Below are 18,399 nucleotides of genomic sequence, written 5' to 3' on the forward strand. Positions count from 1 at the left end.
TATCAGCCTTGGAGGAGATTATGTTGAGAAATAAAAAAAAAAAATTCTTAAAAACGTTTTTTTTCTTGGTCAGGCCGGAAACTTATCAATCCACCCTCGTATTCCATGTTTGGTTGACAATTTGTCTTTTTTAGTTCGAAATTTAATTATTTGGTTGAATTTTTTTTTTGTTGAGGATTCAATGATTTTGATTTTAAAAAATTTTGGTTTGTTTAATTAAACTGGTTAATCATACGTTTTTATGTGTTGTTTCGTGAAAAAAAATATTTAACGAAAATTAAAACTATTTATTATTTAATTTTCTATTTAATCCCATTTGGTTATAAATGCAAATATTTAGCTCAAAATGGTTTTTTTCTACATTCAATTATTTGGTTGAAAATTCCTCTTTTTTGGATGAACTGCATCTTTTTGACTAAAAATTCACTTTTTTTCGTAGAAAAAAACTATTTTGTTGAAAATTGCAGTTTGTTTTCTGAAGAATTCAAATTTTTTGGCTGGTAAATTTTACTATTTGGTTGAAAATGCAACTGAAAAATTCAATATTTTTGATGTGTGGTATTAATTATATTTAAGCTGATTTAAATGTAAGTAACATTTTACACATAACAAATTTAAATTAAATATTATAAATGATTAGACAATTTATCCTAAATTCAAAAAATAAATAAGGCATTTCACACAATATTTGCCACCAAACTTTTTTCTCACGAAAAATATTTTTTTCTTGTTCAACACTTCAAAATATTCAATACGTATTTTTTTATTTCAATATGAAGCGCAAAATTTTCTAGAAAATTAAAAAAAAGTATGTTTACAAAAAAGTAGCTTTTTTCAATTGCTTATACTGCAATATTAAACAAATATATGAAAATTCATACAGAAACTAAAATGTGGGTCTATTGTCGAAATTCGAAATAAAGTATACTGCAATCCACATTGACTATTTATTTTATAATATGAACTAAATATTTGTAAACAAATAGCTTTTTTTCAATCTGAGACAATTTTTTTTATTTTTTTATTTTAAACAGTACACTAAACGTTTTTCTTGGTCTGGTAAAAATTTGGGAGTGGGTAGTCCAATACTTTTGGAGCAATGCATTTTTAAACAGCGTCTCAAGCGCGCGAAGTACTCCCAAATTTTTATCAGATAAAAAAAACGTTCAGTCCGCTCTTTAAAAAAAATAATTTAAAAAAACGGTCAAAATTGAAAAAAAATTGATTTGTTTATAGATATTTCATTTATATTGTTAAATAAATAATTAAAGTGGATGTTAGTATACTTTATTCGAAAGTTGAGGGAAAGGCTCACATTTTATCTTCCATATGAATTTTCATATCTTTGTTTATTATTGCAGTATGAGCAATTGAAAAAGGTACTTTTTTATGAAGATACCATTTTAAAAATTTTTCTCGAAAACATTAAAAATTAAATGAATACGAAAGTTATTTAAAACTGAAAAACATTAGTTTTCAGGAATTGTGCTAATACAACTCTTTTATGCTCAAATTTGTCGAAATTTTAATTATTCCAGGTAAATTAAGATCTTTTAAAAATAACAAAATTTCGAATTTCGCTTCAATTTTAATTGAGAAATGGAAACTCATTAAAGGAAAAAAATAAAAACTACAGAAAGCTTATATTTTAATGATTAAAATCTACAACAATTATTTCATTACTGGGGAAACAATTTCAGATATTCTTATTTTAATTCATCTTGATTTTAATGAACACAAGTTCAAACTTTTAAATTTCAAATCTTTTAATTTTTAACACTGAATTTACAATCAATATTTATTTTTGAAATCTTTCCATCAATTATTTTTCTGTTTTAGAAGTTTTTTTTTAATTTTCAAATGGGAATACAATAATTTAAAGATATTGTATTGAAAAGAAAAAATTTCAGAAAAGAATACAAAACAAAAGCGCTATGCTTCTAATTTTTTTAATTTCAAAATTATAATCCTTTAAATTTTAAATTGCTTTTTTGAAAGTTGTGTTTGGAATGTTCATATTAAAAAACATTTTGAAATATAAAAATTCAATTTATTAGATCCATTTTTCATTTTCTTAAATTTATTTTCAGTGCATTGAGTTCAAACTATCAAGTCTTTCAATTTGATATTCTACTATTTCGAAGATTCTAAATAAACAGACAATTTTGTTCTTTATAAATTAAAATTAAATAATTATTTAGAATATTTTACTGTAGAATTATTTAATATAAAACTGACTGTCAAGGCTTACAGAAAATTTTAAACATTCAATAATGAAATTGTTGTGTAATTTTTAATATTTGAATTGGAGAAAATGATCGATTCGAGAAGATTTCAATACAAAATAAATAAATCATTAAAGCTGGTAATTTAATAGAGCCTCGGCGGCTCTGGCCGTTAAACGCTCGAATTTTTCGTTAGAGGCTCGGGGTTCGATTCCCGAGCCGGTACCTCTGGAAATTTTTCTATATCGTATGTCTGAGAAAAAAAATTAATTTTTTTATTTGAAAAAAAAATACTTACCCTTAGTTTATTTGTGGATGAACGTGGTCTCAAGCTCCCCCATCCAGTAACTACGAGAACTTTTGGATTAGGAAAAGTGCCTGCAGTTGGTAATAAGGCTGGCTGCACACTACTTGAAAATTTGAAATGTGGGTTGACTTTGAAAAGAGCAATATCAGAAATTGGAACTTTTTCATCATACAAAGTCGTATCGTAAACTATAATTTCTGTCAGGCGATGTAGAGTTCCTCCTTTTTGAAATTCGTCTGATCCAGCTCGAACCACATAGGCTGATGTTTCCATTAATGGGCTATATAATTTGATGATTAATAAAATTTAATAATTAGAAGAAAATCAAAATTAAAATTAAATTATGTTAAAAATACAAAGAAAAGAAAAAATATTAATTTTAGAAATATAAATTCATTTAATAGTAAATTTGACAATCTACATATTAATTAATTATTATGAAATTAATTTATTTGTTTTAAAATTATGATTAATTTAAATAATTTTGTACTCATTTTTGCTTTGATTCTAGTTTTGAAGGACTTATTTTGAATCCTAAATTTTCTGAAAATTGTAAATTCAGATTTCAATTTTAATTGCCAATACATTTTTAAGCAAAATTTTATAAGCCAATAAGGCTGAATGCTCAAGCAAACTTTTTAATCTTCAAGGCAAAAAAATGAATTTCCTAGAAGACGGTTGAGTGTTTAGTTCAGAAATTTTTCACCAAAAAATTTGGATTCTCAAAAAAAAAACTTTTTAATGAAAGATTTAAATCGTTATTCATATAGTTGAATGTTTACAAACATGGTTGAATTTCCAACCGAAAAAATGAATTTTGAACAAAATAGTTGAATTTTAACAATAACAAAAATTAAAAATTAACTCAATAGTAAAAGTAAAAACTGAATTATTGAAATTTCAAGCTAATGTCGAATTTTCAAGAAATTAGTTTCATTTTTAATGAATAGTTTCATTTATAACATATAAAGATGAATTTTTAAAGAAAAGGTTAATTTTTCTTTACAAAGAAGATTAAACTTTGACCAACTGGTTGAATTTTTATTCCAAACGATTAACTTTTTAGAAGAAACAAGAATTTTTAACAAAACAGTTTAAATTAAAATAAAATTATTAAAGTTTCAAATATTATTTACATTTGCAACTGAAGTGGAGAATATTTTCCACAAAAAGGAAAGCATTTTTAACAAAGAAGTTCAAGGAATTTCCAATCCGAAAAAGAAAAAACTTTCAAGAAAATAGTTGAATTTTGAACTAAATATTTTCAATTTTCAACCAAAAAGGGATTAGTTGAATTTCAATTAGAAAAAAATTATTTGCAACCAACAACAAAATGATTTGTGAATAAAATAGTCAAGTTTTATCCAAATTCTTGTATATGTAAATAAAAGAGATAAATTTCCAACTAACAATGGAATATTTTTAATTTTCCGTAATAAAAATTAATTTGAAACCAAAAAAAATTTTTTTTTTTTAATATTCAAATCTTGAATAAATTAACGCTTAATGTGCAATCAAAAATAGAATGATAAAACTTGCAGCTCAAAAACGGAATTATCAACAAACAAAAAAACGAATTTTCCACAAAATAGTTAAATTTTTATCCAAATAGGTAGATTTTCAATGATTAAAATTAATTTTCAACAAAGCATTTTAACTTTAAAAGATGCAGATACATTTTCAGTAAATAAGATTAATCATTACGCTTATTTAAATTTTTATTTGCGAATGTTATTTTGCAACCAAAACAAAAACGAATTTAAAAAAAGTTAATTATTTAATTAATAAACGATTAATGATCAACAAAAAATGAAATAGTAAAATTTGCAGTTGAAAAAATTAATTTTCAAACAATAAAATTAAATATTTAACAAAACAGTTAAATTTTTAACCAAAGGGAATTATCCCTTAACTAATTAAATGAAAATTTAATAAATCAGTTCAACTTTCAAATATGTAATATAATTTTTAATCCGCGAAATTAATCTTTTGCCAAAAAAGATATATTTCATCAAAACACATGAATTCTAAATCAAATTGTTAAGTATTCGACTGAAAACTATCCATTTTAATCAATAATGGAATGTTTAAATTTTTAGCTGAGAAAATCATTTTTTGACGAAGGGATGATTCTGTAACTAATAAAATTAAATATAAAGAAATTAGATTGAATTTCCAATAAGGAGTTCAATTCTTAATCTAGAAAGATTAATCTTCTGTTTAAAAAAATATAATTACATATGTATACATCAATTTTAAATCAAGTTTTTAAATTTCAACTAAAAACTATCAATTTTCAACCAATAATGGCATTTTTAAATTTGCAGACTAGAAAATTTATTTGGTACCAAAATAGAAACAAATTTTTAATCAATAAAGAACTAATGTTTAACCGAAAATTTAATAGTAGATTTTGCAGCTGAAAAAAATCATTTTTAACAACAACAAAAAATGAAATTTTCAACAAAATGGGCCAATTTTCAATTTAAGGAATGGACCATTAACTAATAAAATAAATTATTAATAAAGCAGTTTAACTCTCAGATCCAAAACTTTCAAGAACATTTATGTTTTGCCAAAAAAGACAAATTTTTAAAGACTGCATAAATCTTTAATCATATTATTGAATTTCTAGCTAAAAACGATCAATTTTGAACCAATAATGGAATATTAAAATTTTCAGTCAAAAAAATTAATTTTCAACTAGAAGAAAAACGAGTTTTGAACAAAATAGTTTAATCTTGAAAACAGGAGAAAGGTTAATTCCTTTAAAAAAGGTGTAAAGTTAGGAATAGAAGAACGAGCCTTAAGATTAAAATAAAATCCCTAATTTTAATTTCCTCCAACATTTCTAAAAATTATTATTCACACTCATATCTTCCATATTTGATGTCACACAATGAATTAATTCCTACCCCCTCACCCATACGTTTCAAATCTTCGTAAATCCTTTAACCCCCCCCCCCCTCTAATGAAATTGGAAATCAAGAATGATTTTTTATAGTCACTGACAGGTGATATAACTTGAATTTTTTAGTTCGTATCTGAAAATAAAGACACACAAAGACTTTGTATGATATTGACATCACATCACGCGAAAATAGATATCTACATTATCCATCTCTCAGATACCGCTCAAATTCAGAATTTTTCGATTTCTAAAATTTTTTATTGAATTTTATCTGTGAAAAAATATTCCTCTCCCTTCGTTCCGCTGGGAATCGAACCCAGGTCCTCCGATTGCTGGTCGGGTGATCTATCCACTAAGCTACTGGTAATTTTAAAAGAAAAATCTTTTTCCACAGACTACCCAAAATGTGAAGGTTCTCTTTAAAGATTTATATACATTTAGAAAAAACCTTGTTATTTTGGCATGCATGTGAAAAAATATTCTTTTTTCGATCTCTGCAGTAGCTTAGTGGGTAGAGCACCAGACCGACAATCAGAAGACCTGGGATCGATTCCCAGCGAAGCGAAAGGGAGAGATATTTTTTTTATTTTTAAAATTTAATTAATATGATATTATCTCACAACTGAAATTCACAGTTTGTCTGTTGATTTTAACGTCGATCTCAAATTTAAACATAAATCAATCTCAATCCAGAGTAATAATCATACTAAATTTTAGACTTTTTGTTAAATCTTAATTTGAAACTTTCTTTGTCAGATTTTGCTGTGACTTAAAAAAAGACGAATATTTGACTGAAAATATGCCTAGCTTTTTTCCGTGCAGCATATGAGAGGAAAATTTTAATAAGGAAAATGTAATACTCACAAACAATGTTGTGCGGTAATTCCCCATTGAGCAGATATGATGAAAGCCCCACATTGAAATCCAGCTTGTCTGCGGTGAAGAGAGAGCTGAAATAGTGATAAAATATATAATTTAAAAATTAATTGTTTATCGTAATTTTCATAAAACATAAAATATTACCATGTATGGTCTTTCATGAATGCTCAATCTTTGTCCTCCGATGATTTTTGGTTGTATAGCTAAAGAAATATTTGTTGGGACGGATTTTCCATCTATTTTCGGTATGAGCACCACTTTAATTAGAATAAAATAAAAAAAGTTAGTGAAGATATTTGAGGAGTTAGTATTTTTTTTAAGCCGAAAAAAGCTAAAAGGATTATTCAAGTTTATTTTAAGCTATAAAAAATAACGCGCTTATTTAATGTTTATTATATTTCATAGAATATAATTATTAATCATAAACTAAGATAAATATTAAAATATTCACATGAAATAAGGTAATGGTTAATAAAACTTCGAAAACATAAATGTTTCTACTAATTATTATTTTTCATAACTATTTTCTCCTATATAATAATGCTAGGCATTTGCAGGTATTCTCCAAATATTAAACTTTTTATTAACATTTACTTAGGAAGATAAAAATTAAGGAAATTTAAAAAACATAATTGCATACAAAAATTATTATTTTTTATAACAATGACTCCTCTTACATTATTATTATTATTAAATGGTGTTTGTTCCTAACAAAGAATTGAGAACGATACATTTTTTATAAAAAATTCGCAATTTTCTAACATTTTTCTGACAGAGTATAGTTATAAACAAAAATACATTCTTAAAATAATTATTCTGGTTAATTTGCAATAATTATTATTGCAATAAGTGAAACGTGAACGAAAAGATCAAAATTTGAGAAAAAAGGCATTACTATAGGAGAAGATAGTTATAAGCAATAATAATTTAATTAAATAATAATACACGATTTCAACAATTATTTTTGGTCAATTTGATTTATTGTCGCCTCACTTGAACTAAAAAAGTAAAAAAGAAGTATCAAAGAATAAGAAAAACCCGCAACTTTTTAACTTTATTCTCACAAATTTTTATAAAAAATAATACATTTTTCAGTAAAGTTACTTTATCTTTTATTGATCAATTGGAATGTGATAATCTATGTATTAGAAACAATTTCATTTGGAAAAACTGCAAAAAATCGTATTTAGAGCCAAAAACTCGCTTAATTCAGTTTTTCACTTATGGTGACCCTATACAATTTACTTATGGGGGTACTATTTGAAAAGTAATTCTCTATTCATATTCTATTCCGAATTTTCAAGAGAAATCTTCAGCTTGTGGAATTTCTAAATATTTTTTTTTTAAACGCAATTTTTTAAAATGAATTTGGACAAATTTGGGGGCGATGAACATAAATATACAAAGAAATCAAAATTTAGATCACCCTAGTCGGATATTTTATAATTCGGCAATTTTATATCAGAAATTTTATTGTTAGGGCATTTGAAAATTCGGTAATATCATGAAATGTTTGGCATTTCTTTATTAGATTTTCTAATTTGCCAATATTATAGGTTCCAATGAAATTATATCCCCCGAGAATTGTCCAAGTCGAAATTTTTATATTTCTCCAATTTTATAATTTTGGAAATATTCTATTTCAAATATTTTATTTTTCGGGTATTCCATTCCAAACTAAAAATCGTTCAATATATCGATTCAATGTATTGAAACTGTTCATTTCTCTTCTGTTCCTTTTTCTCTCTGCTTTATCACGCCTGAGTGAACACGGCACATTCGCTGCAGCTCTTTTGAATCATCCCCGCGGCGCACTGTCAATTCTCGGAAGCATGAAATCCATAATCACTTAATCTAGATTTGAATTATATTATGTTAACAATTTAAGGCTCTTAATATTTAAAAAATTGTTAATTCGTGGATTTTTGTTTTCTTGTGTCAAACTGAAATATATTTATAATCTGTTGAACTCACTTATTATACGCTGTCACACGAACGTATACTTCAAACAGGCTTCAATAATAAACCATCCAATTGACATATAAAAAATGAACTCTTAAACAGACTTTTATTAAGAAATTGTGAAACTGACGTTTACTAATTGAAATGTAAAACTAATGAATACTATTACTTTGTTAACAGGCGTTTACTAATAGACTTTACTATTCAACTAAATTTTAATTATAAACGGTCAAACTAACGTCTACTAATAAACTGTCAATCTGAAATACATTAATATAGTAATAAACTGTCAAACTGACTTTTAATTAAAAACTGACAAAACAGCGTCTACTAATAAACTGTCAAATTGACATATTCTAATAATCTGTCAAACCGGTTTATAGTAAATAACCGTAAAACTGTCAAACTAGTGTATACTAAAAAACCGTCAAACTGACGTATACTAATTAATAATCCGTAAAACTGACGTACATCAATAAACTGTTAAAACAACTTTTATTGATAAACTTTCAAACTAACGGATACTAATGAACTGTCAAATTGACATATACTAAATGACCGTCATACTAACGTATGTTAATACTCCCTTAAAATGACGTATATTAATAATCCGTAAAAATGACTTATATTATTAAACTGCAGGATAATAATGGACTGTGAAATTCAAAAATAGTAATATACTCTTTAACTGACGCATACAAAAAACTGTCAAATTACCGTATGCTAATTATCTGCCCAACTGAATTCTAATTTTAAACTATCAAACTAACGGATACTAATAAACTGTCAAAGTGAGCTAGACAAATAATCTGTCATATTGATGTATACTAAACAAACGACAAACTGACGTTTACTAATAATCGGAAAAACTGATGTATATTAATAAACTGTCAAATTAACTAATATTAATAAACTTTTAAACTGACGGGTACTAATAATCTGTCAAACTGACGTATGGAGATAAACTGTTGAACTAATAGACACTAATACGCTGGCACATTGATGTGTACTGTTAATGATAAACTGTTAAACTAATGTATAATAATATACTGTCAAACTGGCGTATGCTAGCAAACTGTCAAACTGAAGTATAATAATTATCTGTCAAACACGACTATAGTAGTAAACTGTTAAGCTGAAGTATACTAAGAAAGTGTTTAAATAAAGGATTCTAAGAAACTGTCAAACCGACTGTAAATTATAACGAACTGTCAAACTAAAGTATACAATAAATTGTCAAAATAACGTCTACTAATAAGTTTTCAAGCTGATGTTTAATAGCGAGTTTTCCAAACTGACGTATAATCATAATCTTTCCATCTGGTGTATACTTAATAATCATCAAACGGGCTAATAAATAATAACCCGCAAAACTGACTATGTAAATAAACTTTTAAACTGATGAATTATAATGAAATACCAAATTGACGTATACTGATAATCTGTAAACTGACTGTTCATTAAAAGCTGTCAAACGGAAGTCTATTAATAAGCTGTCCAACTGCCGTATATTGATAAACTGTTCAAATAATGGATACTAACAAACCGCCAAATGAAAATATACTAGTAATGTGTCAAACTGACTTTTAATTATAAACAATCGAAATATGTCTACTAATGAATGTCAAACTGACTGTTAATTATCAGCTTTCAAACTAAAGTCTAATAATAAACTGTCAAACCAACGTCTATTAATAAACTGTCTACCAGACTTTTAATATTAAACTGTCAAACTGAGGTATACTAATGATCTGTCAAACTAGTGTATACTAAATAACAAGCAAACTGACGGATAATAATAAACCGTAAAACTGGCGTATGTTAATAAACTGTCAAACTCAGGTATAATAATAAAAATTTATCAAACTGTTTTTAAACTGATGTATTGTAATGAAATCAAAAACTGGCATACACTAATAATCTGTCGAACTGACTGTTAATTATGAGCTGTCAAACTGAAGTCTACTAATAAACTGTCATACAAACGTCTACTAATAAGAGGTCAAGTTGACGTTTAATAATAAACTGTCAAACTGGTATATATTAACTAATAATCAAACGAACTTATAATCATAAATCGTAAAACTGACGTATGTTAATAAACTGCCAAACTGATGTATTCTAATAAAACACCAAATTAGCGTACCCTTATTATCTGTTAAACTGACTTTAAATTATGAGCTGCCAAACCCAAGTCTATTACTAAAGTGTCAACCTGACGTATATTGATAAACTGTTTAAATAATGTATACGATAATACAGTTAAATAAACGTATATTAATAATCTGTCAAGCTAAATTTTAATAATGAACAATCAAAATAACATCTACTAGTGAACTGTCAAACTGACTCTTAATTATAAGCTGTTAAATTAAAGTCTGCTAATAAACTGTGAAACCAAGCGTCCACTAATAAACTGTCCATCTGACTTTTAATATTAAATTGAAAAACTGAGGTGTAATAATGATCTGTCAAACTACTGTATACTAAATAATCATCTAACTAACTGATAATAATAAACCGTAAAACTGACGTATGTTAATAAACTGCCAAACTGAGGTATAATAATAGTCTGTCAAACTGATGTGTACAGAATAATCATCAAAAGGACTTATATCAATGAGCCATAAAACTTACTTATATTATGAATCTTTTGAACTGATGTATTGTAATGAAATCCAAAATGACGTACATTAAGGATCTGTCAAACTCTTTGTTAATTATAAACTGTCAAACTAAATCTACTAATGAACTATGAAGCAAACGTCCACTGATAAACTGTAAATCTGACGTTTAATAAAGAACTGTCAAACTGGTATATATTAAATAATAATGAAACGGACTTATACTAATAAATCGTAAAAATTACTTGTATTTTTAAACTGTCAAACTGATGTATTAAATGAAACCCAAAACTGTCATACACTAATAATCTGTCAAAATGACTGTTAATTATGACCTTTCAAGCTAAAGTCTACTAATAAACTGTCAAACTGACGTGAATTAATAAACTGTTCAAAGAATGAATGCTAAAAACCTGTCAATTGAATCTATACTAATAATCTGGCAAACTGAAGTTTGATTATAAAAAATCAAAATAACGCCTACTGATGAACTTCCAAACAGAGGTATAATAATAATCTGTCAAACTGGTGTGTACTAAATAATCATCAAAAGGACATATTCTAATAAGTCGTAAAACTGTATTATATTGTTAAACTGTCAAACTGATGTATTATAATTAAATGCAGAAACTCGCGTACACTCATAATATGTCAAATTGATTTTTAATTATAAGCTGTCCAACTAAAGTCTACTAATAAACTGTTAAACTGATATGTATTGATGAACTGTTTAAATAAAGAATACTAACAAACTGTAAAGTGAACATATACTAATAATCTGTCAAACTGAATTTTATTTATACACCACCAAAATAACCTCTACGAATTAACAGTCAAAGTGACTGTTAAGTAAAAGCTGTAAAACTAAAGTCTACTTATAAACTGCCAAACAAACGTCTACTAATAAACTGCCAAACGAACGACTGCTAATAAACTTTCAAACTGACGTTTAATAATGATCTGTCAAACAAGAGTATAATAATAATCTGTCAAAGTGGTGTATACTAAGTCATCATCAAAAAAAATTATACTAATAAACCGTAAAACTGACTCATATTAAAACTGTTAAGCTGATGTATTATAATGAAATCCAAAAGTGGCGTACACTAATAATCTGTCTTACTGATTGTTAATTATAAGCTTTTAAACTAAAGTCAACTAAAAAACTGTCAAACTGACTTTTAATAATGAACTGTCAAACTGACTTTTAATAATGAACTGTCAAACTGGTGTAATATAATTATTAAACGGGCTTATAATAATAAACCGTAAAACTGACGTATGTTAATAAACTGTCAAACTGATGTATTATAGTAAAATTTCAAACTATCGTACCCTAATAATCTGTCAAACTGACTGTTGATTATAATTTATCAAACTACGGTCTACTAATAAACTGTCAAACTTATGTTTAATAATGAACTGTTAAACAGAGGTATTATAATAATCTGTCAAACTGGTGGGTACTCAGTGATCATCAAAAGGACTTATACTAATAAACCGTATAACGGACTTATATTGTTAAACTGTCAAACTGATGTATTTTAATAAAATCCCAAACTGGGCTACACTAATAATTTGTCAAACCGATTGTTAATTATAAGCTGTCAAACTGAAGTCTACTAATGAACTGCCAAACAAACGTCTACTAATAAACTGCCAAACAAGCGTCTGCTAATAAACTTTCAAACTGACGTTTAATAATGATCTGTCAAACAAAAATATAATAATAATCTGTCAAAGTAGTGTACACTATGTCATCATCAAAAAAAATTATACTAATAAACCGTAAAACTGACTTCTATTGATAAACTGTCAAGCTGAATTATTATAATGAAATCCAAAAGTGGCGTACACTAATAATCTGTCTTACTGATTGTTAATTATAAGCTTTTAAACTAAAGTCTACTAAAAAACTGTCAAACTGACTTTTAATAATGAACTGTCAAACTAATGTAATATAAATAATTATTAACCGGATTTATAATAATAAACCGTAAAACTGACGTATGTCAATAAACTTTCAAACTGATGTATTATAATAAAATTTCAAACTATCGTACCCTAATAATCTGTCAAACAGACTGTTAATTATAATTTGTGAAACTAAAGTCTACTAATAAACTGTCAAACTGATGTTTAATAATGAACTGTGAAACAGAGGTATTATAATAATCTGTCAAACTGGTGTGTAGTAAATGATCATCAAAAGAACTTATACTAATAAACTCTAAAACTCACTTATATTGTTAAACTGCAAACTGATGTATTATAATGAAATTTTAAAATGGACTATACTAATAGTTTGTCATACTGATTGTTAATTATAAGCTGTCAAACTGAAGTCTACTAATAAACTGTCAAACAAGCGTCTGCTACTAAACATTCGAACTGATGTTTAATAATGATCAGTCAAATAAAAGTATAATAATAATCTGTCAATGTGGTGTATACTAAGTCATCTTCATAAAAAATTATACTAATAAACCGTAAAACTGACGTATGTTAATAAACTGTCAAACTGATGTATTATAATATAATTTCAAACTATCATACCCTAATAATCTGTCAAACTGACTGTTAATTAGAATTTGTCAAACTAAAGTCTACTAATAAACTGTAAAACAAACGTCTACTAATAAACTGTCAAACTGATGTTTAATAATGATCTATCAAACAAAAATATAATAATAATCTGTCAAACTGGTGTATACTAAGCCATCATAAAAAAAAATTATACTAATAAACCGTAAAATTGACTCATATTAAAACTGTCAAGCTGATGTATTATAATGAAATCCAAAAGTGGCGTACACTAATAATCTGTCTAATTGTTAATTATAAGCTCTCAAACTAAAGTCTACTAAAAAACTGCCAAACTGACTTTTAATAATAAGCTGTCAAACTGGTGTAATATAAATAATTGTTAAACGGACTTATAATAATAAAACGTAAAACTGACGTATGTTACTAAACTTTCAAACTAATGTATTATAATAAAATCTCAAATTATCGTACCCTAATAATCTGTCAAACTGGCTGTTAATTATTATTTGTCAAACTAAAGTCTTCTAATAAATTGTAAAACAAACGTCTATTAATAAACTGTCAAACTAATGTTTAATAATGAACTGTCAAACGGAGGTATTATAATAATCTGTCAAACTGGTGTGTACTAAATTATCACCAAAAGGACTTATACAAATAAACTCTAAAACTGACTTATATTGTTAAACTGTCAAACTGATGTATTTTAATGAAATTTCAAAATGGACTATACTAATAATGTGTCAAACTGACGTTTAATAATGATCTGTCAAACAAAAGTATAATAATAATCTGTCAAAGTGGTGTATACCAAGTCATCATGAAAAAAAATTGTACTAATAAACCGTAAAACTGACTTATATTGATAAACTGTCACGCTGATGTATTATAATGAAATCCAAAAGTGGCGTACACTAATAATCTGTCTAATTGTTAATTATAAGCTCATAAACTAAAGTCTACTAAAAAACTGTCAAACTGACTTTTAATAATAAGCTGTCAAACTGGTGTAAGATAAATAATTATTAAACGGACTTATAATAATAAAACGTAAAACTGACGTACATCAAACTAATGTATTATAATAAAATCTCAAACTATCGTACCCTAATAACCTGTCAAACTGACTGTTAGTTATAATTTTTCAAACTAAAGTCTACTAATAAACTGTCAAACAAACGTCTACTAATAAACTGTCAAACAGAGGTATTATAATAATCTGTCAAACTGGTGTGTACTAAATGATCATCAAAAGGACTTATACTAATAAACGGTAAAACTGACTTATATTGTTAAAATGTCAAACTGATGTATTATAATGAAATCACAAAATGGACTACATTAATAATTTGTCAAACTGATTGTTAATTATAAGCTGTCAAGCTGAAGTCTACTAATAAACTGCTAAGCAAATGTCTACTTATAAACTGTCAAACAAACGTCTACTAATAAACTTTCAAACTGGCGTTTAATAATGGTCTGTCAAACAAACATATAATAATAATCTGTCAAAGTAGTGTATACTAAGTCATCATCAAAAAAAATTATACTAATAAACCGTAAAACTGACTTCTATTGATAAACTGTCAAGCTGAATTATTATAATGAAATCCAAATGTGGCGAACACTAATAATCTGTCTTATTGATTCTTAATTATAAGCTTTTAAACTAAAGTATATTAAAAAACTGTCAAACTGGTGGGTACTAAATGATCATCAAAAGGACTTATACTAATAAACCGTAAAACTGACTTATATTGTTAAACTGTCAAACTGATGTATTATAATGTAATCCAAAACTGCACTGAAAAAAGTTGTTCTGGAATCAAGTAAATATTACTTGATTCAAGTCAATCGCAGGTACGAATGGGGACGATAGAATATGAGTTTGTTCCAAATAAATAAATACTTGCTACCTTATGCTTGGAACAAACGTACATTTTCTTAATCTGAGAAAATGTATTCTTAGATAGAATGTCGCATTTTATTATTCTAAAACTTTATTGTGTTACTTCATTTAGAGATGTATTCAAATGCAGAACATAGTTCACTTCCAAGAAATCATTTCTGATACACTTCAAGAATATATTTTCTTAATATAAGAATATGAAGGATCAGATCAATAGAATGAGCCTCAACTGAAGAATATTTCTCAATGAAAATAAAATTATTTTAGAAATTATTGTTATATAATCATCATTTTTTAAATTATTAAAACACGTAATTCTCGCACAGGGTTACTTACAAATATAATCGCACGCTTAATTCTCTTTGAAAAATCGCACTCCACCAGGATTTGAACTCTGCCTAAACTACTTAAACTAGTGTCCTAAACGCGCGCTCTACCGACTTCGCTATCGAAGCACTTGGATCTCGGTGAAAAAATCTCGGGTAAGAATTTCAAGGCAGTGCCGTACGAAGTCGTATGGTGCGCCTCAACCATTTTCAAACTAAACGTTGTGGAACTCATGTTTCTTTTAAGAAAACATCTTTCTGATGATACTTGAAAATTTTCAAGAGACTTTAATATACCATTTTTTATTTATAAAAATTGTAGAATTGAATTTGACTTATTTCAAAAAAGGCTCTATACGAGTACTTTTGTTTTCTTAATATATAATCAAAAATGTTTAAAATATCTAAACGTAATAAACAATAAACAAAAATTCTCCATAAAATGCGCAGTTTCCAATTTATCCGACTCTTTTATTGTATATAATACTCTCTTACTCAATTTTTAATGCAAAATAAAATTTTTTAAACATTAATATAAAATATGTGAAAAAGCGAAGTAAGTTTCACTTGTTTAACAAGGGACTTGACACTTGTTGTTTCTAAATTTTTAAAACCCTTAAAATCGACCCAAAGGTAATGAATAATAAAGAAAAAAAATCCTTGAAAAACATCAATGACAAAAAATAATGTTCTGCTATACGAAAATTTACATAAACCTCAAAGTTTTTAATTTATTGAATGCTTTGATCATACACTTTTTACTAAGATTTGAATATGGAATTGCTTTCCTAAAACAACAATTTAAAATATGCAAAACATAATTGAACTTCAATTGTTTTACAAAGGCCTTAATACTTTTTTCTTTAAAAATGTAACCCACTTAAAAACGATCTAAAGCTTATAAGAAATTAATAACTTTTGAGTTGAAAAAGGCTTTAATAACCTCAGTGACAAATAAGTATTTTCTGATTTGTAAAACCCTCTGTAAAACGTAGAGTTTTCGATTTATTTCATTCTTTCATAGCACTTTTTAATTCAGTTTTTAATTTAAAATAATAATTTCAAACAAAAATAACTTAAAATATGTGAAAAGAGTTGATCGCTAGTTTAAATATTACCCATTTAAAAAAATTCTCGATATTTTATTTTTATTTTAAGTATAAAATACTTCGAAATCAGAAGAAAAAAGAATTCTGTAAAGAAACGTTTGGTGCAAGAACTTGCAGGTTAAAAGTGATAGGGTCTCATGGTGGTCGTATGGAAAATATTTATTTTTCTTCCTCCTTGCATTCTCAATTCTTTCACTTGAAAAAATCATTTATAACCTTTTAATAATTTTAGGTATGAAACTACTTTTGAGTCTTGCATTATCATTTCAAAATTAATAACAATTTTTTTACATCTATTTGAAAATTTTTAATTCTTGCGCACAAAAACTTACCGACGCAATAAACTTATAATTTTTAAAATAGTTTTATGAGTGATTTGATTTGTGTGTCAGTGCAAAGTTTTTAGTTTATCAAAGTTGCAAATTCCTATCTACATTTGCATAAATAAAATTGATTATCTGCACCAATGTTTTGAATTTTATAAATATTAATGAATTTCAAAATAATTGTTAGCGGCGAAGAGAACCAACTTCATACCATGTGAACTTAATAAGATACTTTTGCAGTAAGAAATAAATTAATTTAGACTAATATAATTATTTTCATAATATGTGTGCGATATCTATTGTATCAAGTCTACAGTTTTTATATTGAAAAGACTGATGTGATTCTATCTTGATAATATAAGTATCTTCAAAGTAAATCTGACATTCGTTTCAAATAAATAATTATTTGAAGGAAGCATTATTTTAAGAGAAATTATTTCTTGGCTGAATACATTCATTTTCTCGTCTCAAGAACATGAACATTGTTTCAATTAAAATAGTAGTCAAAATAAGTATATGAATTTACTTGGATCAAGAATTTTGTTAGGGTTTTAGTTACTTATCATGAGCATATAATATTCTTAATTCAATATTTTATTAAACTTCATGCAAATAATTATAATAAAACAAATTAACTCAATAGTTTTTTGCTTAGAGTAAATATATTCTTCATTCAAATAGTTGTCCTGATTCTATTATTTTTTTGATTAAAGAAAATCGGTCCCTTGTAAAAAGAAAATACTCGCTTCCTTCAAGTAAATTAGCCTACTTGATTCAATGCAAATTTTTTTTCAGCGTGGAATACACTAATAATTTGTCAAACTGATTGTTAATTATAAGATGTGAAACTCAAGTCTACTAATAAACTGTCAAACAAACGTCTACTAATAAACTGTCAAGCTGACTTTTAATAGTGAACTGTCAAACTAAGGTACAATAATAATTTGTCAAACTGGTTTAAACTAAATAATCATTAAACAGACTTATAATAATAACCGGTAAAACTGACGTATGCTAATAGACTGTCAAACTTATTGTTAATTATAAGCTGTCAAACTATAGTCTACTAATAAGCTGTCACACTGATGTACATTGATGAACTATTCACGTAACGGATACTAATAATCTGTCAAACTGACTGTTGGTTATAAGCTGTCAAAATAACGTCTATTAATAATCTGTCAAACTGACGTATAATATGGAACTGTCAAACACAAATATAGTATTAAACCGCTAAATTCGTCTAAACTAATAAACCGTTCATATAAAATATA

At 26.3% G+C, this 18,399-nt stretch overlaps 1 protein-coding gene across 1 annotated transcript in view; it reads right to left on the minus strand.

Annotated features, from left to right (window-relative positions):
- LOC117171505 (prostasin-like) overlaps positions 1-18,399 on the minus strand; it is an 82,258-nt gene that overhangs the window by 62,825 nt on the left and 1,034 nt on the right. The window contains exons 2-4 of the mRNA XM_033358874.1: positions 6,467-6,579; positions 6,308-6,393; positions 2,524-2,812 (exon numbers count right to left, since the gene is read on the minus strand). Of these exons, the coding sequence (XP_033214765.1) occupies positions 2,524-2,812; positions 6,308-6,393; positions 6,467-6,579 (488 nt within the window). The remainder of the gene's footprint in view (positions 1-2,523; positions 2,813-6,307; positions 6,394-6,466; positions 6,580-18,399) is intronic.

This window comes from Belonocnema kinseyi, chromosome 4, assembly GCF_010883055.1.
Source record: "Belonocnema kinseyi isolate 2016_QV_RU_SX_M_011 chromosome 4, B_treatae_v1, whole genome shotgun sequence".
Classification (NCBI taxonomy): Eukaryota; Metazoa; Arthropoda; class Insecta; order Hymenoptera; family Cynipidae; genus Belonocnema; species Belonocnema kinseyi.